At 38.3% G+C, this 19,648-nt stretch overlaps 14 protein-coding genes across 14 annotated transcripts; 11 read left to right on the top strand and 3 right to left on the bottom strand.

Moving 5' to 3' along the window:
- Positions 1-58: 58 nt before the first annotated feature.
- Positions 59-850, top strand: EROM_110150 (hypothetical protein; the record flags this gene model as incomplete). The annotated part of the gene is made up of 1 exon (XM_009267221.1): positions 59-850. The coding sequence occupies one exon, from the start codon at positions 59-61 to the stop codon at positions 848-850; it is 792 nt and encodes a 263-aa protein (XP_009265496.1).
- Positions 851-931: 81 nt separating this feature from the next.
- EROM_110140 (hypothetical protein) lies at positions 932-2,731 on the bottom strand (the record flags this gene model as incomplete). Its single annotated transcript, XM_009267220.1, has 1 exon — positions 932-2,731. One exon carries the CDS (start codon positions 2,729-2,731, stop codon positions 932-934), a length of 1,800 nt encoding a protein of 599 aa, XP_009265495.1.
- Positions 2,732-2,902: 171 nt separating this feature from the next.
- Positions 2,903-5,002, top strand: EROM_110130 (hypothetical protein; the record flags this gene model as incomplete). The annotated part of the gene is made up of 1 exon (XM_009267219.1): positions 2,903-5,002. One exon carries the CDS (start codon positions 2,903-2,905, stop codon positions 5,000-5,002), a length of 2,100 nt encoding a protein of 699 aa, XP_009265494.1.
- A 90-nt stretch (positions 5,003-5,092) lies between these two features.
- Positions 5,093-5,656, top strand: EROM_110120 (dephospho-CoA kinase-like protein; the record flags this gene model as incomplete). Its single annotated transcript, XM_009267218.1, has 1 exon — positions 5,093-5,656. The coding sequence occupies one exon, from the start codon at positions 5,093-5,095 to the stop codon at positions 5,654-5,656; it is 564 nt and encodes a 187-aa protein (XP_009265493.1).
- Positions 5,657-5,701: 45 nt separating this feature from the next.
- Positions 5,702-8,776, bottom strand: EROM_110110 (exportin 1; the record flags this gene model as incomplete). Its single annotated transcript, XM_009267217.1, has 1 exon — positions 5,702-8,776. One exon carries the CDS (start codon positions 8,774-8,776, stop codon positions 5,702-5,704), a length of 3,075 nt encoding a protein of 1,024 aa, XP_009265492.1.
- Positions 8,777-8,946: 170 nt separating this feature from the next.
- EROM_110100 (triosephosphate isomerase) lies at positions 8,947-9,675 on the top strand (the record flags this gene model as incomplete). Its single annotated transcript, XM_009267216.1, has 1 exon — positions 8,947-9,675. One exon carries the CDS (start codon positions 8,947-8,949, stop codon positions 9,673-9,675), a length of 729 nt encoding a protein of 242 aa, XP_009265491.1.
- Positions 9,676-10,037: 362 nt separating this feature from the next.
- On the top strand, positions 10,038-10,709 carry EROM_110090 (RNA polymerase II transcription; the record flags this gene model as incomplete). Its single annotated transcript, XM_009267215.1, has 1 exon — positions 10,038-10,709. The coding sequence occupies one exon, from the start codon at positions 10,038-10,040 to the stop codon at positions 10,707-10,709; it is 672 nt and encodes a 223-aa protein (XP_009265490.1).
- Positions 10,710-10,716: 7 nt separating this feature from the next.
- Positions 10,717-11,208, bottom strand: EROM_110080 (hypothetical protein; the record flags this gene model as incomplete). Its single annotated transcript, XM_009267214.1, has 1 exon — positions 10,717-11,208. The coding sequence occupies one exon, from the start codon at positions 11,206-11,208 to the stop codon at positions 10,717-10,719; it is 492 nt and encodes a 163-aa protein (XP_009265489.1).
- A 20-nt stretch (positions 11,209-11,228) lies between these two features.
- Positions 11,229-12,059, top strand: EROM_110070 (hypothetical protein; the record flags this gene model as incomplete). Its single annotated transcript, XM_009267213.1, has 1 exon — positions 11,229-12,059. The coding sequence occupies one exon, from the start codon at positions 11,229-11,231 to the stop codon at positions 12,057-12,059; it is 831 nt and encodes a 276-aa protein (XP_009265488.1).
- A 275-nt stretch (positions 12,060-12,334) lies between these two features.
- Positions 12,335-14,959, top strand: EROM_110060 (histone deacetylase complex protein Sin3; the record flags this gene model as incomplete). Its single annotated transcript, XM_009267212.1, has 1 exon — positions 12,335-14,959. The coding sequence occupies one exon, from the start codon at positions 12,335-12,337 to the stop codon at positions 14,957-14,959; it is 2,625 nt and encodes an 874-aa protein (XP_009265487.1).
- Positions 14,960-15,639: 680 nt separating this feature from the next.
- EROM_110050 (Ser/Thr protein kinase) lies at positions 15,640-16,857 on the top strand (the record flags this gene model as incomplete). Its single annotated transcript, XM_009267211.1, has 1 exon — positions 15,640-16,857. The coding sequence occupies one exon, from the start codon at positions 15,640-15,642 to the stop codon at positions 16,855-16,857; it is 1,218 nt and encodes a 405-aa protein (XP_009265486.1).
- Positions 16,858-17,183: 326 nt separating this feature from the next.
- EROM_110040 (hypothetical protein) lies at positions 17,184-17,987 on the top strand (the record flags this gene model as incomplete). Its single annotated transcript, XM_009267210.1, has 1 exon — positions 17,184-17,987. One exon carries the CDS (start codon positions 17,184-17,186, stop codon positions 17,985-17,987), a length of 804 nt encoding a protein of 267 aa, XP_009265485.1.
- Positions 17,988-18,103: 116 nt separating this feature from the next.
- Positions 18,104-18,622, top strand: EROM_110020 (hypothetical protein; the record flags this gene model as incomplete). The annotated part of the gene is made up of 1 exon (XM_009267209.1): positions 18,104-18,622. One exon carries the CDS (start codon positions 18,104-18,106, stop codon positions 18,620-18,622), a length of 519 nt encoding a protein of 172 aa, XP_009265484.1.
- Positions 18,623-18,715: 93 nt separating this feature from the next.
- EROM_110010 (3-methyladenine DNA glycosylase) lies at positions 18,716-19,306 on the top strand (the record flags this gene model as incomplete). The annotated part of the gene is made up of 1 exon (XM_009267208.1): positions 18,716-19,306. The coding sequence occupies one exon, from the start codon at positions 18,716-18,718 to the stop codon at positions 19,304-19,306; it is 591 nt and encodes a 196-aa protein (XP_009265483.1).
- Between the last annotated feature and the right edge of the window lie 342 nt (positions 19,307-19,648).

The following is a 19,648-nucleotide window of genomic DNA, read 5'->3' as shown; positions in this document are numbered from 1 at the left end:
CAAAAGCTAATTTAAAAATGGTTGGAAAGCTCTTTGTTTTGTGTTTCGGTACCCTTTAATGCTGAGGATCTCAATCGTTCCGGACACAAATGTTTTTATATCGCATCTAGATATTGTCAAGAAACTCTACGAGGATGAGTTTCCCGTAGATGTTATCATGTCTATATCAAGAGTTGTTCTAAGGGAGTTGGATTATAATAAAGGAAAGATGATGGAAGCTAGAGAAGCCATAAGATTTCTTGAAAAAGTGTATAATGCTCCAATCACAGAGTTGGAGGGGAGACTGAAAGATAGTTCAATGGACGTTGTAGATTGTGCCAAGCTAATACCAAATATAAAGAACAACGACGACGAGATTCTTAATTTTGCATCCAAGCAAATCCATCCAGTGATATTGACTGGCGACAAAGCTTTTTATCTTAAGTCCAAGTGTTATAATGTCGAGTCTGTTCTTGTACACAACCTACCATACGAAGATCTTAAGCTTAAGATTCTGAAGATTTATACTGGAGTAGAGCCTATGGACATTGACGAAGACGGCAGTAAACCGGGGGAAGATGAGAGGATAAAAGAGCAAATTAGAGACAGGCTCTTTCCTGTAGTGCTAGCAATAATGGAAAGGGGTATAGGCAAGCCATATGTTCTTTTCTTCCCAAATGACCTAAAGATGATAACTCTTGACTTTTTACTGAATCTAATAATTAAGGAAAACTATTTGTTCCGTCCTTATCTCCCGAGAAGATCGAAAGAGATAGTTCAGAACTTGAAGGAAAAAATTAAGGATGCCCATGGAAAAGAACTCCATGCCTTGGGTTCAGAGCTTCTTATGTTATTTAGGGTTGTGTATTAGTCAACTGTTTTTCTTTAATAAAGCTTCTTATTTCTCTTTATTTGCTATAGAAGTTATTTATTTGAAGGTTTTACTTGTGGATCATGCCTGCACCTCTAAGTTTAGTGTATAAGTTTGATTGTCTACAGAGATATTTAGACTCAACTTAGAAGCATTTTCTATACGATAAGCAAGGGTCTTGATGCCATCAGAAACCCTTTCGTATGTCTTTTCCATGTCTAGTCCCTCCCCGATTAAGGACTCTATTTCCATGCTTGGCTCCATTCTGAGCTCTATACTGTGTATTCCAGGAAAAGTGAAGTAAATGAAATGTCCAGAGGCAACGTGGATTGTACGATCTTCAAGCCTGGCATTGAGCAGATATATTGTATTCAGTAGCATATCAAGTATATTTGATGAGCCTTCTTCTTTCAAAACCTCCTTGTATTTTGAAATTAGTATTTCTCGATTACGGGATAGTACTCCGTAATTCAGCATACAATCCAGAAGCTTCGTTAAATTGGAGACTTCCCATCCCTTGCTCTTTTTGATTGCTAGAATATTCAAATGCTTTTCAAATATGGCGGTATAAAGCTCCTCATTTCCCATTCCTGGCTGTAGCAGTTGATATATCAAAGGGAAATATCTACTGTTGACAGTCACACAGATCTTATTGAATAGCTTTAGTACATATCCTTTTGGAATATTCTTGTCAAAAGGTGCTTTCAAGCATATTTCAGGGACCTCTTGATACATCTTTATCAGAAGCTCATCTTTTACATACTGAATTAGCTTTGAGAACACTGTTGCCAATGCTGTATTTATCACTTGTTTACTAGCACATCCTTTTTCCATATAGAATATCATTTCCTCCTTCTTTCTATATATTGACTTGTGGTTGTTTCTTGTTATGAGTGAAACGAACGTGTTAAGACATTGGTTGTGATGGAGCCCGAGCTTTATACAGCAATCTATGGCTATATCCCTATGAACCTTATATTTCCTCACGATTTTAAACCCGAAGTACCTTGAATTAGGGTTCTGTGACTCAATAAGCCTGAGAATAAATGTTTCCACTCTTGGGGTGCTTTTTTCAACTTTCAATAGAAACTCAGCAGCCTCAATAGCCAATGCTATTTCTATCTGCGGGCGGGCTTTGTCTTTTGGAGGAATTATGGTTGCTTCAATCGAATCTAGAAGGGCTTTGTCCAGGACCAGTTGGGCTTTTGAGTGGAGTACTCCAAAAATCTGCAGAAGCTTTATCTTAAGGAAAGGATCACTACTTTTCATAAAAAGTGAAAGAAGGAATAGAACGTCGTTTTCTGTAAGATCAATTCTTTCTGTCTTCTTGAAGATATCCATTATGATCTGGGACTTGACATAGACCTCTGATGGGTCTTGGCCGACAACAGAAATCTTTGCATCAGGATTCAGTCTAAAGAACGCCACCAAGGCCTTCTTGTGAAATGGATCGCCCTTTCCATTTGGGCAAATATGCCCCATAAGATTAGAAAGAGCAGATCCATCGTTGCTGAGGTTACAGATCGAAGTCAGAGCATCATTTCTTGTTTCTCTCTTCTCCAAATCCTTCATGATCGTGTTTATTGCCATAATGACATACTCGTTGTTTTCCATAGTCATCAATCCAAGGTACCCAGCAGTCTTTATCCTTAGCACATCGGATTCACATGCATTTAAGAAGTCAATCTCATTGACCTTATAAGAAAGCATCTTCATGTATATAGACTTCAATATGTTGGAATGCCTTACATAAGGCTCAGTTTTGCTTGAAGAGATCATCCTGCGCTTCTCTTTTATTATCGCACTTTCCTTTTCACAATTTGGCACCTCGCGAAAAGAAGATATAAATGCAGCCAATAGTGGATCCACTCTTGTTGACATTTGTTGTTGAATGAATCCAAACATTTAGACCTATGGTTTCACAATTGTTTATGTTTACTTCCGTTTAGAGCTTGTATAGGTGACATTTTCCTAGGGCTGTGCTCCTGATCAGAAGACATTTCCAACAACAATTTATACAAAAGATTTTTTCTGAAGGGAAGAGAAGCCCTTATGGATAGGATGATTGAGGAAGTGGTAAGAAGGAAATCACGCACACCCAGTGAAGATCTGAAGGCGCTACTTAAACAGAAAACCTCCGATGGGCCGAGGCCTGGATCTGATATCGGCGTGGAATACGAGTTTGTGATCAAAGCTGATCCTTCAAAGTTTCTAGAATGCCCCATTATAGAGGTTGGGGATGGCCACTACTTCTGCACCTTTGATGGAAGAGATCTGATGTTTAATCCTGATCAAGTATCTCCATATATTTTTCTTCCATTTTCTTTGCGTAGAGCCATATTTCATAGAAGTGGAGATAAAATGTATTTCATAACTTTAGATACATCTAACAAACTTCAATATTCATTGCTTGTTAATGGGTATCCCTCTGAAGAACGGCATGTAATTTCAAGAAATGTGCAGCAAGTTACCAAACAATCAAACAAGATTTTCTATGTTTCTACTAAGAACGAGCTTTCATACATAAACATGGTTGTGGAGGATAATGGGGTTCTGAGGGGGCGAATGTGTATTTCTGGCATAAAGTCGAGGGCTGATATTAGCATGTTCTATGCCAATTCGGTTCTGTTTATAAATACTGAGCATGTGTTCCGTGGAGAGGATGGAAAGGAGTTACCTGTTCAAGGAGATATGATGTGTGAGATGGACGGGAAGATCCTTGTTTTAGATGGAAGAGAGGAAGAACTCTGCATCTTTCTATTAGATGAAAAGCATTGTGTAATTAGCCAGCTAAAGCTTCCAACAGTAGGACGTGTGACTAATTTGTTTCCATTAGGCAGCATTACTGGAATAGTTGCCGGAAGGGCTCTGTATTTGATTAGCGAGCGCAGTGGAGATCTATTTGTAACAAAAGAGGTTGATCTGGAGACACCTCCTCTGTCTATAAGTCTTTATTTGAAGGAAGATGTTATAAGAATATCGGAAATAATAGTAGATGAAGAGATCCTTTTAAAAGAGTTCGACTCTTCTACCTTAAAAGACAGTGTTGCTACATCGAATGACTCTATGGAAAGAAATGGAAACTTTATAGAAAGTACTTCACCTGACGTAGGTAATGTAAAAATAGAATCCAAGGATGAGTGCAGTATTAACTCTGATAAAAAGTTTCCTCTGATCGGCAGTTCTCTCTATACAGATTTGCTGTTAGGAGACCATGAGGGGAAAGAGGAATTTCACAGGACAACAGAAGAAAAAAATGATTTGCCTAAGGAAGATCTCTCCATGGATAGTTTTAGTCCTTACATACCGGACAAAAATGATTCTGGAGAAATAAGGCTACTAGATGAAAAGATAAATATGGTGTTAAAAACCCTGAGAGAGATTGGAGAGAGGGTGAACAAGATTGAGAAGGACAACAGTGAACGCTTCAGGAGATTAATAGAAATATTTTCCATGTATGATGAATCTAAGAAGGGCCTAGGGGCACATGGATTCCTAGGAGATGAATTACAGAGGATGATTGAGACCTTGGGTAATCTTGAAGCCCGGCTTAGAAGTGAAGCGTCTAACGAGTCTAAAATTTTGGACTGCGTTAAGAAAATCATTCTCGGGACACTAGTTCCTGCAGTTGAAGCAGCTATGGATGAGATCAGAATCCAGATGATAAACGAGATAAGGTTAATTCACAATGAAGATCATCTCAAGAATGTCAAAAGAGCTGTAGATGGACTTCATACTTCCTTCAACAAGCAAAACGAAATCAAAGGTCTTATTTCTGAAGGGTTGATTGAAGAGGCTGCCGAGATTGCCATCAAGGGATCTGAGTCTAATCTCGAAACATTTGTCTCAAATGTTGAGATATCCTGCCTAGAACATCTTTCATCTTCTATACTTGTTGCTCTTCTCGAAAGAGTTCTGGTGATAGCTAAGGATGATTTCAAGGCTATCTATCAAAACTTCACATACATGGTAATGATGTGCTTAGAGCCCAACGATTTGAACGATGAAGAAGTACAGATATTAGAGATTCTGATGGCATATATTAATAACATTGAGGGGCTTACTCTAAGCGATGTCAAGGGATTACCGGTTATTTTGGACTTTCAAAGACTTAAGTTGAATAAGATCAAGGATAAAAGAGGGATTAAGTAATTAATCAAAGCATACTAAATTTAACTTTAAATCGTTTTCTTAGATCTTCCAATCAGACATTCTTATTCTATTCACGCACTATCCCCGAGTATGAGAATCATTGCTATAACAGGAGGGATAGGAACAGGTAAAACAGCCTTATTAAACATCCTGAAGGCGAGAGGCCAGGCAACGATCAATGTTGATGGTTTGGTCCATGAAATACTAAACGGAGAGGACATAAAGAGCATACGACAAAGGTTTTTTACCGATCCTAAGTTCAGAAAAGCTCATGAGAAAAAAATAAGGCCGAAAATATATATAGAAACAGCTAAAAGGGTAATATATTTACTGTTAGCGGGATATTCTGTTGTATTTATCGAGATTCCATTGTTGTTCGAGCTAGACCTCCACCATTACTTCTATACAATAGTTGTTGCCTGTGACGAAAACCTTCAAATGATGAGGGGAAGGAAAATAAGTTACTTGAAGGAGAGATTATCCTTTCAAATTCCCATGGAAAAGAAAATCAAGCTTGCCCAAGAGGTTATATATAACAATGGAAACATTGATGATCTAATAGATAGTGCCAGCGATCTTAATTTTTCTGGATCCAGCATATATTGCTGCCTAACAATTATATTAACCATAATTCTTCTAGTGGTTTGTGAATAGATGCCTGAGCCTTTCAGATATAGCACATTAAAAACAATAGGCAATTTAATTCTTGCATCTTCTAATTCTTTCATTTTTAAGGTCAATCTCCTCTTGGAGATCTTCATCCGTGCCAAATTCATAAACCTTAACCCTGAAATCGTCCACATGTTCTTTAAAAACTTCATCATCTCCGCATAGTTCAAATAGCCCAATGGAGAATATCTTGACAGATTCCTGAGTTATGTTTGGAAATGATTTCATAAATAGCCCAACTATGTATTCCGAGAGAATATTGACGTTGGGATTTATACCATCGAGACTTGGAATGTCCTTACTTATACGAATCATAAATGCAAATAGAAGACACTGCTGATCAAAGTTATATCTCATGTCTCTATCAAATATTATCCCCAGAATATTTTCCAAGGTAGACATGTAGTTCTGGGCATAAAACTGGAAGATCTTCTGCTCGTAGCATTTCTTAAAGATGATGGTTAGACAGTTCAAAGACAAGTCTGAAACATCTCTTATGCAAATCAGGGAGTATAGAAGTGTGTTATATACTTGACGAAATGAAGGTTGGCTAAACAAGGATGAGAAGAATGAATTGAATGAAAACAAAAGCATACTCTCCATGAGAAGGAGGTAGTTTTTCGATATCTCTAGATTCTCATCAGCTTGCATTACAAAGGGAACAGAAGGTTCTATTAAAGCAGAAATCAAAAATGCTTCTCTTTGTAGATATATAACTGACCCGTCATTTTCTGCATTGCGTACTATACTTGACCCCAAAGCTAAAATTGCAGGCTCCTTATAAATCGAATTGTTCTTGTAGTCGAAAATGACCTTCTCACAGACCATATTTACAAAATCGCTCTGTACAAATTTTGAATCAATTACCGTAGTAAACAGCTCAATGATTTCTGCTTTTACAGCCTTAGCATTATTGAATGCTGTGCCTTCTTTGTTTTCAAATATTATGGAGTTGCAAATCTCAAAGATCCTGAAAAACTTTGGAAATATTTGAATGCAACTAGAGGAGCATGTTTCTGGAAGTAATCTGTAGGTCAGAGAATGGGACTTAAGAACATGTGAGATCATTTTTGCCTCCTCTACATTGGATATCATACTCGGAAGTCGATTTATGTGCTCGTCGGCTAGAATATTAAAGTTTAGCAGGGAAGATAAAAGAAGATCTGCATAGCCCAAGACTCTGGATTTGTAATCCCTTGTCTTAGGAACTTCCTTTATGACAATCAAGAGTGCCTCGTAAACAATTCTCTTCTGATAAAACTCTAAGGTTCCGGTGATTCCAGGCAAGTTCTTCAGTATATAAATAATAAAAATCTCGTCGTTTTCTCTTTGCGTTAGGAACTCCACAGGGCACTTCTCCACTATCTTGAAGAAGTTATCACATGCCATGTCCTTGATTCCTTCGTGATCCTCGTCCATAAATTCAAAGAGCTTCTTCACAACAGTCTTCAAAAAGCTCTTATTGTGAAGAAGGAACCGATGGTATTGTCCAATTATGAACATTATGTTCGAGGCTATAACTGCCTTGTCCGTCTTAAACGACTTCATCTCACACAATGCTAGCAAGTGCTTAAGAATGTTCACAAAAAACTCTCTTTCGTTTACTTCAGAAAATGCACCTGATATCGATCCAATGGCCCAGCATAGTCTGTTTAGATAGTTGCAGTCCCATTCTTTATCATCAAGCTGAAGTCCAACCTTACTTATAAAATACTTTTTCATATCCTCCTCGATAAGGAATGCTAAATGATACAAACACCCCCTCATCTTCCTATAGAACTCTATTTGATCTGTGTCAGTCATTTTTTTCCTTATTACTTCGTTATACTCATCAACCACAATAAATACTTCTTCGGGCCGGGGCATCTTGTCAACAAGGGTCCCCATCAATTGATTCAGAATACCTATATAATTCAATCTTCTCAGCCTTTTTGTGGAATCTTGATTAGTAAATGGGAATTCAGAGTACAGATCAAATACAAACTTATTCCATGTTTCAAATGCAACTGAAAAAATATTTGAATTGTTGATTTTAGATATTTGTATAAGATACCCCAGTCCTGCTTTTGTATTTGCAATGTCTCTTGCCTCAAGTAAGCTTATATAGACCTCATATAGAGAAGATAAAAGCTGTGCAAGTTTGAGGATAAAAATCTTTTCGGATTTATCCATGCCCCCATATACCTCATATACTCTTTCCTCTTGGAATTTGTTAAAGTACATCTTAAGAAATTCAATACACTGTCTATGGATAACAAGAATCTTTTCCTTCTCAGCATTTTCTATTTCATGGCTTCTGGCAAGGTTTTTATTCCTTCCTAGATCGACAATTTCAATCAGACAGCTGAGGCATGCAACACTATGCATAGAATTTAGGTGCTCCAAGACTAAGTCGATTATTTCGGTGAGAAAGATGAAATCAAGTGGCATCGACCCACAAAAGCATTGAAATGATTCTAATGTCGCTTCCAAAAGACCCTCATCCATCTCTGTGTTTCGAGAATACTCAAGAATTGTTTTTATGAAGCCAAATATCTGTGGAAATTCAATCTTCAGCTGATTTCTTAAGAGCCTCTTTCTGACAGTTGTGATGCTATCCTCAGAGAAAATAAAGACCTCTTCATTAAGTCTTTTAAGTATGTTAAGACTGTTTCTGCATACCTCCATGCTTATTCCCTGGGATACATTGATAAGATCTGTTATGAAGGTGGGCCATCGACGGGGCCAATCCTTCTTTGCGATCTCAATAAGAATAGTATTCAGTTCTTGAAGCACATAGTTCGCTTTATCTCGAACTTTGGATCTCTCAATAACAAGTTGGAATACATACATTCTGAGCCCTTGCTTCATTTCTTCATCAAACAGAGACCACTTCACCTTTATCATGCTTTCCAACAGCTGTAGTGCCACATAGTGGCTTTCTTGAAGCTTGCTATTGTTCAATATATAATCAACCTTCATCCATGAGTTTGGAAGTTCCTTAAACTTCAACAGAACCCTCTCGGCTTCCTCCTTTTTCCTATTATCTGGGCAGTTTGCGTTCATTACAACGTCGTCAAAGATATCAATGTTGAGATTCTTGTCTAACTCCAGAATCTGTTCCATTTTGGGACTAGGTTTTAAAAATTTTATATTCTATTCAAAGAGTTGAGGCATAGAAGGAAGAACCGTAGATATTCTAGTATACAGCATAAATACAAGAAGCTCTTTGATACACGTCTTGTTGACATGTGATTATAATTTGTTCGAATTTGTTTATCCAGTGAGGCCCAGAGATGAAGAAAAATAAACTCCTCGGCGGAAATTGGAAGATGAATTCATCGTTGCAAACCTTCGACTTGGTGAAAAACTTCAGGAAGAATTTCTTTGATGGAAATGATGCGTTCATCGCCGTTCCATTTCCTTATATCCATATTGCAAAGGAGATATTTCCGGAATACATCAAGGTTGGAGCACAAGACTGTAGCCAATTCATAAATGGACCATATACAGGTGAAGTTTCTGCTTCGATGATAAAAGAAATGGGTGCTGAGTATGTAATAGTGGGCCATTCTGAAAGACGCAAATGGTTTGGAGAAACGTCAACAGTCATATCAAAAAAGATAAGAAATGCCAGAAATCAAGGCCTGAATGTTATTTTGTGTATAGGAGAGGATGAGAAATGTAGGGAAGATGGAGGATATTTGGACGCGTTAAAAGACCAGTTACTATCATTAAAAGAAGACATTAGTGGAGAGGATATTGATGTTGCATATGAGCCTGTATGGGCAATAGGAACAGGAAAGGTCCCCACTAATCGGCAGATTAGTGAAGTGATTTCGAGTATTAAGAATTGGGGCAAGGATTTAGGATTTTACGGGCGTGTAATATATGGGGGATCTGTCTCAATACTGAACTGTCAGACGATTCTTGATGTAGAGGAAGTTGATGGATTCTTGATTGGTGGAACCTCACTAAAAATGGACTTTTGCATGATATCTAGTGAAATGGGCACAAAGCAATAGCAGTAATGATGTATTTTCAGCATATTTATAAAAGCATTGTTCTTATCCGAAATTGTCTAAAATATTGAAAATGATGGAACCCTAAAATGGCTTTTGAAAGAAGAATATGCTCGCTGGGAAAAATACCAATTCCATCCTGTGACAAGGGATCTGTCCAGATTGTATTGGCAGTGCTGGATCAGTATGGCCAAATTACCGGGGAGTCAACGATTTATGATATAAGCGGAAGTGTTAGAAAGTCTGGGGCAGGGGATAATCTTCTGCTTGAAAAGATAAGGTCAGAGGAGTATGGGGCTTGAATAAAATTTATGCTGCATTTATGAAGATATTTATGTTAAATAACATCTCTGTTTTCGCCCCACATGGAGGAGAGGCGGTGTCCAGTATGTAAAAGTGATATTTATTTGAATCCGGACATAGTTATATACATAAGTCCTTGCTTCCATAAGATGTGCGAGTCATGCATGCTTAGGATATTTAATAGAGGGCAGGCACCTTGTCCTGAATGCGGGACAATGCTAAGGAAGATAAACTACATTAAGCCAACCTTTGAAGATATAACAGTTGAAAAAGAATGTAAGGTACGAAAGGTTCTGATGAAGGTCTTCGGAAGGGAAGAAGAAGAATTTGCAGACGTTGCAAAATACAATGATTATCTTGAGAAATTCGAGGAGTTTGTTTTCGAAGTTCTAAACATAAAAGGTGAATCCCTCGTGAAGGAAAGAATAAAGGAGATCCAGGATATGGGAGAAGGCTCCATTCTTAACCCTATACCAAAAACTATTCCTGGAAAGAGCGTCCTTCAAACCAGAAAAAGGCAAAGCCACGATCTGAAGGAGGAAAGGAGCAAAATACAAAAGATAGCCATTACTACCGATTACTTTGACCCAGAAGAACTCCCAAGAATAATATCAAATCCTGCTAGAGAAATCTATCTACCAAAAGGCTTTCTTAACCCCAGCCTTCCCGGTGGGTTATCCTATGATATAATTATATCCTTTGCTATCTCATCGCTGTATAACCCTAGTATATAGCACTGAATTATAAAGACTCCCCAACTTGTGTTAAAATTAAATCAATGTACTCTCCAGGGTTTTCTATAACTGCAGCCTTTTCTTCTTCCTTAAGGCCTTCGGATATTTTGGAAATATCTTCATACCTGCCTTCAATAACCTTTTTTACAGCAGGTTTGACGCCAATAATTCTTGATAATGTCGGGCTCTTTTCTTTCGGATCTTCTTTATGAGGAAATACGTGGGCTCTGATCTTGTCAATGGACATTCCATTAGACTCCAAATAATTAAAGACAGCATCTGGGCATCCAAAGGGCCCAAGCGGATTTCCGTATGTGTCAGAAAAAGTCTCTAGTGGAGAATCAAATATGCCCAAAACATAGAACTTTCCATTAAACACTATGCACTGGGAATCAGTGGGAATGCCATACTTCAAAGCTATTTTTGTCTTTAGATCCCCTATGTCCTTAAAATCGCTGTCTATATAGAGATCTTCATAGTTTATAGCTCTTACGATCATTTCCTATAGAGCCCTATTCCATGGAGAAAAATTATATCGATAGAGTTCGAAGAGCTTTGGAAGTGTTTCCAGAAAGTAAAGATGAAGAGAGGAAAAGGAGGCGCTGTGGTAAGGCGCGTAGTTTGATTATAGCGGAAAGGACATATTCAATCAGCTGGGACCATACTTTTTCGACAAATTATAAAATATTGTATCCCAAAGAGTTTGTAAGAGAGATTGACAAGGAATCTATAATTAAGAGCAGTTCTGTAATTGGAGAATGCAATGGTACTCCCATTGAGACAGATGCTGCTAATAATGTTTACTATGAAGCAGAATGTCTTCTAAGAGGAGAGGTGGTGGCGAGGCTTACTATATCTGGTGATACCCATCTTTCTGATCTGGGGGGATTTCTGATTGGGAGTAATAGCGTATCAAGCAAGGTGTTCTTTGCGATAGAAAAAACGATTTATCTTCAGACCATTGACGATAACTCTATAAAATTTGCCACAATGGTATTTCAATTGAAGATATTTAATATTAAGAAATGGGATATTAGAATTGATAAATGCATAAAAGACATATCAAAGGAGATATATTTTCATGATGGAAGATTTTTAAAGTCGGTTCAAATCATGAAGGCGTTCTTTTCGTATAGAAAGATAAGCCCGTATGTATCTGTAAAGCATTTGTATGGAAGGGCTCAACTATGCAAGTGTTGTCTAAAGAACAACGCAGTGTTGAAAATAGCTAATGATCCTATTCTGCCCGAGAAGAAAAAGTTTATTTGCAAGAAATGCTTTGAGCTTCTGTTCTTAGATAAAGAGGGAGATAGCCGATATGATGGTATCGAGGTAGAATTTCTTCATTAATATAATTGAATATAAGTAAATGATATTCCTGAATTAGAACCTTACATAATATTAACCTTTTCAATGTAATTTATTCATTTAATTATGATGATAGCTTATTTTTGACATCTGCGAGAAATTGAAGATGTGAAGAGACGAAATACAAGGTGCTTTTGACGAGTAGATCTCTAGGAATATGTTTTTATGATCTAATTGGCTTAAGAATTGCTTGGATGGATCCAAGGATCCAGGTACAAGAAAGTTAAAACAAATTGGAGGAAAAAAGCACCCCTTCTATGCCAAAAGATTACGAGAAAGATATTGGCAATCAAGATAGTGAGCAGTGGCAGGATATTAGAAATGCAAGTAAAAAATACTACCCTGAGGTGAAAGGATATTCTCCCGAAGAAAATTCGGCAAGGTATAGGGCTCAGACTGACATGAGGAATGGAGCTAGAGGATATTATTCTGATATAAGTCATATGACTCCTAACATAATGGTGAAAAGTAGAGACTCAGGATTGGATCATGGATATCACTCTAGAGGAGTAGCAAGGTCTCCTCCTCCAAGAATCTCACACGAAGATGCAGATCTGAGCGATGCCATGATGTTTTTGAACAAAATCAAGGAAGAGTACATAAATGACATGGTAACCTATGATAACTTTTTGGAAACAATGAGAGATTTCAAGTTTGGAAAGATTGATGCTGAAGAGGTTTGTAGGGCTGTTAGGGTCCTATTTAGAGACAAGGCTCATCTTATAGAAACATTTAATGATTACTTGCCTGCCCATTTGAAGTTTTATGGGAATTCTTCTTCTGGAATTGATTCAGTGCCTCAATTACCTGGCAGACAAGCATCATCCATAGGGTCTCCTTCGCAATATAGGGGGAGCCCATATGAACCTGGTGGAAGAATGCCTAAACCTCAACTAGGGATGAATCCACTACCACATATAAATCCTCATTATGGGGTTCATCAAAGTTATGCAACCCAACCCCCTATTATGCATTCGTCTGTGAAGGTAACAAGTCAAGGCGGGAAGTATATGGCCTACGATCAGAAAAGAAGTGAGGATTTTGAAAGAATGAAGGCAAGACAGGCACAAGATTTTATTCAAAGGGTCAAAAAGCGATATTCACACAATCCTAGTGTTTATAGGTCTTTTGTAGAGATTCTTCAGTCACATCAAGTGAAAAATGGGTTGTTTGAGAAAATGAAGGCTGAGGTGAACAGTCTATTATGGGAAAGCCCTGATTTATGTGAGGATTTTGAAAGAAATTTTGTACCAGCAAGAAGGTACATGATACATGATGAAAAAAATATTCTTCAAAGGATCAAGGAACTTTTGAAAAGCAAGGATCTTCTTGATGACTTTCTAAAGTGTATCAACTACTTCAATCAAAAGTTCATTAATGAGAAGGATCTTCTGGATCTAATATCACCTCTTCTAAAGGATGAAGAGCTCATAAAAGGGCTCAAATCTTTTATCAATTACAAGGAGCCCTTGAGAGAGACACCAAGGAGTCTTGAAAAATATAGAAAGGAGGGGTCTTATAGAATTCTTCCCGAGGAGTTAAGAAGTGAAAGGCAAGACCCTATATCCAGAGAGGTACTGAATTTCACATGCATAGGATGTCCAACTTTCGAGTCCGAAGATTCAAATTACGTATTTCTGAAACGCAATGTACATGAGGAAGCACTATTTAGAATTGAGGACGAGAGGTCTGAGGCGGATTTGGCAATTGAAAGAATTCAATATTTCATAAACTCCTTAGAGCAAATAATCAGTCTCAACAAAGACTCTGAAATTAGCATGAGAGATATAAAGATGTCGTCGGGTATCATAAAGGAAATTTTAAAGAGCATTTACGATAAATCTGCACCAGAAATACTTGAAGGGATTCTGATGAAGCCTCACATAGCCATACCAATTGTAATTAAAAGACTTTATATGGTGAACAAGAAGCTTAGACTTTGCATGAGAGAAAAGAGAAAGATATGGAGAGAAGTCATGGAAAGAAATTATCACAAGGCACTGGATGTTGTAGGGCCATCCCATAAGTCTTCCGAAAAAACTATTTTCACTACAAAGAATATCGTGGAGACTGGGGAAAAAGGACTAAAAGCTTCAATAGATGACCGGGATGTTGTCACTGACGTTATGGATCTTTGCAAAGCATACATAAAAGCCAATCAGACAGATGGCAAGAAAGCGCTTGTGTCTAACATGAATTCAGTTTTGGAGTCCATCTTCAAGAAACTTGAGATGAATGAGTTTACCATTGTTTCGGATTTCCCTCTTCTCTGCATTTTTAGGTTTGTTATTATAGTGTACGAAAGGCTTTTAGAAATTAAGAAAATGGATCCAATCAATTCTAAGCTAGAACAGCCTAATACCTCCAAGTATCTTGAAGTGAAGAACTTATGTATCGAGTTCATGAAAAAGAATATTGATGGACATACTTTTGAGGATAAAATTAGAGAACTTACTGATTGTAAAGGATTTAAGCTTTACAACATAAAGAAAATGATTTCCAAAATAGAAAAGCAAATCATAATTCTGATTGAAAATAAGCAATCGTTTGACTCTCTTCATGGAACAAGTGAATTTGACTCTGGAGAGACACTTTATTACTTCAAAAAGATTAAGGATGATATTGAGATTGGGGTTATAGAGCCCGAAGAAGACGAAATGTGGGACGAATATATTGAAAAATTCGAAACACTGGCACCTTGCGAGGAAATACCAATCTCGAATGCTCCTTTCCTTCCAAGAACTTGTAAGAAGCCTCCAATAACAGGATATTTGAAACAAGATCTGAAAATACAATTGAATCCTATGACTTACAAAATTAAGTACATCACCGAGACAGAGTCTCTTTATATGAGTCCCAGGATTTCTCCAAAAAGAAAATAGATTCTGGAAAGAATCCCATTAAACTCCTTGTTTCGATAAATGTTGTTCCTAAGGAAATGTATAAACTGATAAAGAAAGTAAAAAACCTTATTGATAAGGGCCTTAAAAAGGCTTGCAACCAAAAAATAACATCCCTCATCAGATATGAAAGGGGGCTCATGCCACGAAAGACACAAGACTTAAAATTGCAATCGTTTGGGTTTCCAATCTAGCAATCTCTCTATCTCCGTATGAACGTCATTGATAGAGACCTCCTGCGTAAGGACGCATGGGGGTAATTTTTTTCTTTTAAGTCAAAAGTATTACAATTATTCCATCCCAAAATGTTTGAAAAGTTAGTTTTAGCTACAGAAAAAGCTAAAAACTCTAGAAAAGGAAATCTCAACACCACGTCGGAAGAGATTGAGAGTTTGGTATGTCCTATGAAGTTTAATTCAGATGAATGCATAGAGATTATGTGTAAAAATCCTAAGGTGTTAAATTATAAATAACTCTTCTTCTCTTTACGGTCACTATTTAATAAAACTGCCCTATAGCAAAATTGTTGATCTTTTCAAAAGATTACATCCACAGGCTGAAAGACATTTTAGAGATATAGATCAATATTTTCATAGTATTACCAAAATTAAAAATAATTAAGCATTTAAAATTTATTGAAATTATCCTTTTAGCTGGGAGAGATGAATAGAAAAGTTTTGACTTTTCCGTCCGAAAGGATAGGTTTATCGCCAGATAATGCAGAGTTTGATCTTGTAATGGCCAGAGGCGATTATCTTTCAAAGAATAAAAATCAAAAATACATGGTCATTGGAATGCTAGGAACGGGAACCTTCGGCCAGGTAGTCAGGTGCGTCGGACCTGATGGCGAAGAGGTTGCAATCAAGGTAGTAAAAAATCAGCCAAAATATTATAATTACGAAATGAACGAAGTTAGAATTCTTCACAAATTGCTTTATAACAATTTAAATGATAGATTTGTGGCCATTAAGGATGTATTTATGTATAAGCAGCATTTGTGCATTGTGGAGGAGTTGCTTGGAAGAAATCTTTACACATTCTTGAAAATGACAAGATTTAAAGGCTTAGACCATTCTACAGTCAGGACCATACTTAAACAGGTACTCGAAGGAATGATTCAGCTTTCGGTGTTAGGAATCATTCATTGTGATTTAAAACCAGAAAACATCCTCATAGCCGACTACGATACTTTCAAAGTAAAGATAATTGATTTTGGATCGGCAGTCACCTCTCCCCAAGTGTCTCACTTCTATGTTCAGTCAAGGTATTACCGTGCACCCGAGGTTATTCTCGGGATTCCATATGGATCAAGCTGTGACATATGGTCCCTTGGATGCATAGGATACGAGCTGTATGTCGGGAATCCACTGTTTCCGGGAAAAGATAACATGGACCAGATGGGAAGGATCTATGGACTGCTTGGATCGCTGCCCATGTTCATGATAGAGCATGGAAAGAACTCGAATGTTTTCTTTGAAAAGGAAAATGGGTATAGATTTGTAGGGCCTACCTCTGGGTTCACCCTGGAAGACATGAAGAAGGTGATAAGATCGAAGGGAGGTCTAGAAGGGGATGACGACATGTTCATAGAGTTTTTGCTGAAGACACTACAACCCAGCCATCTTATAAGGCCCGATGCTAGGTCGTTGTCTGGGCACTCCTACCTTAAGCTCAAGGACGAGGGCGGGGATCTCTGCAAGGCTCCGAGTGGCCGGAAAATGGTGCAGCAGAGTGTCCCACCTACAAGCAAAGGGATAAGGCATATGTCCACAACTGGAGTGATACTTCCGAGTAAGAAGCAGAAATCTGGAGACGAGAGGAGGAAGATATCAGTTTATGGAATTTCATATGAAAACAATATAAACAGAGATTCTGAATGAGTTGGAGGTGATTGGGGCAAGGACTTTAGTTGATACAAGGGATCTGTTTCCTGTGGTTGGACGATGATCCGCATGGAGTTATTGCAAGCCAGACATGGATGATACATGAGAGCAGACTAATTTCTAATATAAACGATCTTATTACTTCTCTACTTAATATTCCAATGGGCTTATAAACTGTCAAATAGATATTAAGGTATAGGTCCTTTTATTACAAGACATTAAATGATTTACTATGGCTGATAGATTACCAGAATTGTTTGCTTTATTAATTTACATTTGACGGTGTGTGGTGGGGGTTAACTGAGACTGGCAGGACACCCTGGATGATTATTACAAAGTTGATTATAGGGGGGTTTGTTAGGTGCTCTTTTGACTCGTCGTCTTCCACTTTAAATGATAGCAATTACTGGTCGAAAGAGGTGGATTACAGTAACCAGGGCCTTACCGAGTTCCCAGAAGAGATATTCGAGATATCATCAACCTCGTGTGTGGTGGAGGTCAATATTCAGAAAAACAAGATATGCTCGATACCTTCAAAAATAGAAAGCTTAAAGAAGCTGTTAAGGCTGTACATGAATGATAACCAGATCCAGTCTCTGCCTCCAGAAATCGGGAGTGTTGAAAGACTCCGGGAACTTGATGTGAGCAACAACAATATCAGCTGGCTACCTGTAGAGATCACACATTTGCAATGGCTCACCAAGCTCAATGTGAGCAACAACAGCCTTCGGAGACTGCCTGTTGAAATGAGAGTGCTTCCATTTCTTAAAGAGCTACGGGCAGACGGGAACAAGCTATGTGCCTTGCCAAGTACATTTGAAGAGTTCTATGTTCTTGAAAGGATCAGCCTGGGGAATAACCTGTTTGAAGAGATACCGGAGGTGATAGGGAAGATGGAGAATCTTAAGAAGATCGATTTCAGAAATAACAGGATACGGAGGGTAAACCGGAAGCTTGTAGACATCCTCTTTGATAACAGGAATCTGGAGTTGATTGACCTCCGTGGGAATGACTTGATGAGGGAGAGCGACTCTGAGTGGGTGGGATGGGAAGAGCTTGGAAGAATGTTCAGGAGTGATATACTCCTGTCACAGTTATCAAGACCCGGAATTGATGACGTGGAATGAGCCATGGTAGTGATGAGTAGTTTCAATAAGGATTTCCAATGAGTAGTTTCAATAAGGATTTCCATATGAGGAATAATTGAAAAGAAATGTATAAATACAGTTGAGAGCGGAAGATAATGCTTGCAATAAGTGTTATTGGAATCATTGGGCTTTTGGGAGGACTTAGGGGAGCGATTCCTCTTAAAGTCAGTAATGTATCAGGGAAAGTGTACAAGAACATCAGGGTTAATGCACAGAGGATCTGCCGTATTATGGAGTATGTGGAAAAGCCTGAAATAGCAGAGTTCATGAAGGAGTGTTTGGAGAAGCAGGTGAGTGAGAGGGCACAAGAGCTATGCAGGGAGTTAATTTTCGAGCATGAGTCGCTGAAGGAGAAGGTAGCAAGGCTTGGAGAGGCAGCTGGGAATAGTGAGAGTAGCTTTGAGGAATTGAAGAGTCTCATCATTGAAGTATTTGATGGATGTTTCAAGGTGGTTAGATCTGGAATGATTTTAGATATCGAGCTTGGATTCAACGAAGAGAATCTAGACGAGGTGGAAGAAGCCTGCAGCAAAGTTTATCGACGGCTTCTCAATGAGATTGCCCAGTGGCGCAATAGTAATGGGGCATTTAGGCTTGCAACCACCTATTATTAAAAAGTGTTCATCTATTTTTAGTCTATTCTCCCGAGGTTTGTGTATTTCTGTAGACGGTTAGGGTTATGTATGGGATATGTGGGGCTACGGAAGATGGAGATTCCATGTATAGAGCTTGCAAGAGAGCTTCTGGGGAAGATACTGTGCAGGAGAATGGAGGGGAAGACTATGAAAGGGATGATAGTTGAGACCGAGGCATATGTAGGGCGGGAGGACAAGGCATGCCATGGGTATGGAGGAAGAAGAACGGAACGGAACTCAGCAATGTACATGAGAGCAGGGACATGCTATGTATATAAGATATATGGAATGTATGAATGCTTCAACATCTCGTCTGTGGAGGATGGTGCTGGAGTGCTTATACGGGCAGTGGAACCTCTGTGTGGGATTTCCTTGATGAGGAGACATAGAGGAGGCAGGGTCAAGGACCGGGACATTGCAAATGGGCCATCGAAGCTGTGCATTGCAATGGGAATAACACGGAAGGAGATCGACAAGGAATGGATTATGTCCAGTTCTAAGATATGGATTGAGGAAGGAATGGAAGTTGCGGACACCTCTGTTATTGTGGGAAAAAGGATTGGGATAAGGAACTGTGGAGAGTGGGAAGAGAAGGAGCTTCGGTTCTACATAAAAGACAACGAGTTTGTTAGCTGTATTAGAAGGAAGCGAGGCAAGCAATAGTCTACTATCGGTAAGGAGCATCACACGACCTACTGCTTTCCAGTTGGATTTTGAGATCTGCCTATAGAACTGTTATAGTCTGTGGAAGGCTATCATGTGCTGTGTGTAGAAGAAGACAGCATATAGAGGACATGGAATGGAAGAGGATAGAGTATCTTTGAGTAGGTAGAATGAGGTGGAGAGAAATGGGAGTGATGATATCCAGGAATACAGCAAGGATGTTGTACCCTCTTATTGAATCGATGGGGTATGTATGTATGTGTGTGTTGTGTTGTGTGGGTAACCCTCTATTAAATGTAGCCTAATCTAGGATGGTTGAGTAGTATGAATAGTAACAAAAGT

The sequence above is a fragment of the Encephalitozoon romaleae genome, chromosome XI (assembly GCF_000280035.1).
Source record: "Encephalitozoon romaleae SJ-2008 chromosome XI, complete sequence".
NCBI lineage: Eukaryota > Fungi > Microsporidia > Unikaryonidae > Encephalitozoon > Encephalitozoon romaleae.
Note: the sequence above shows the minus strand (reverse complement) of the source record. Positions and strands in the feature narration are given on the sequence as shown.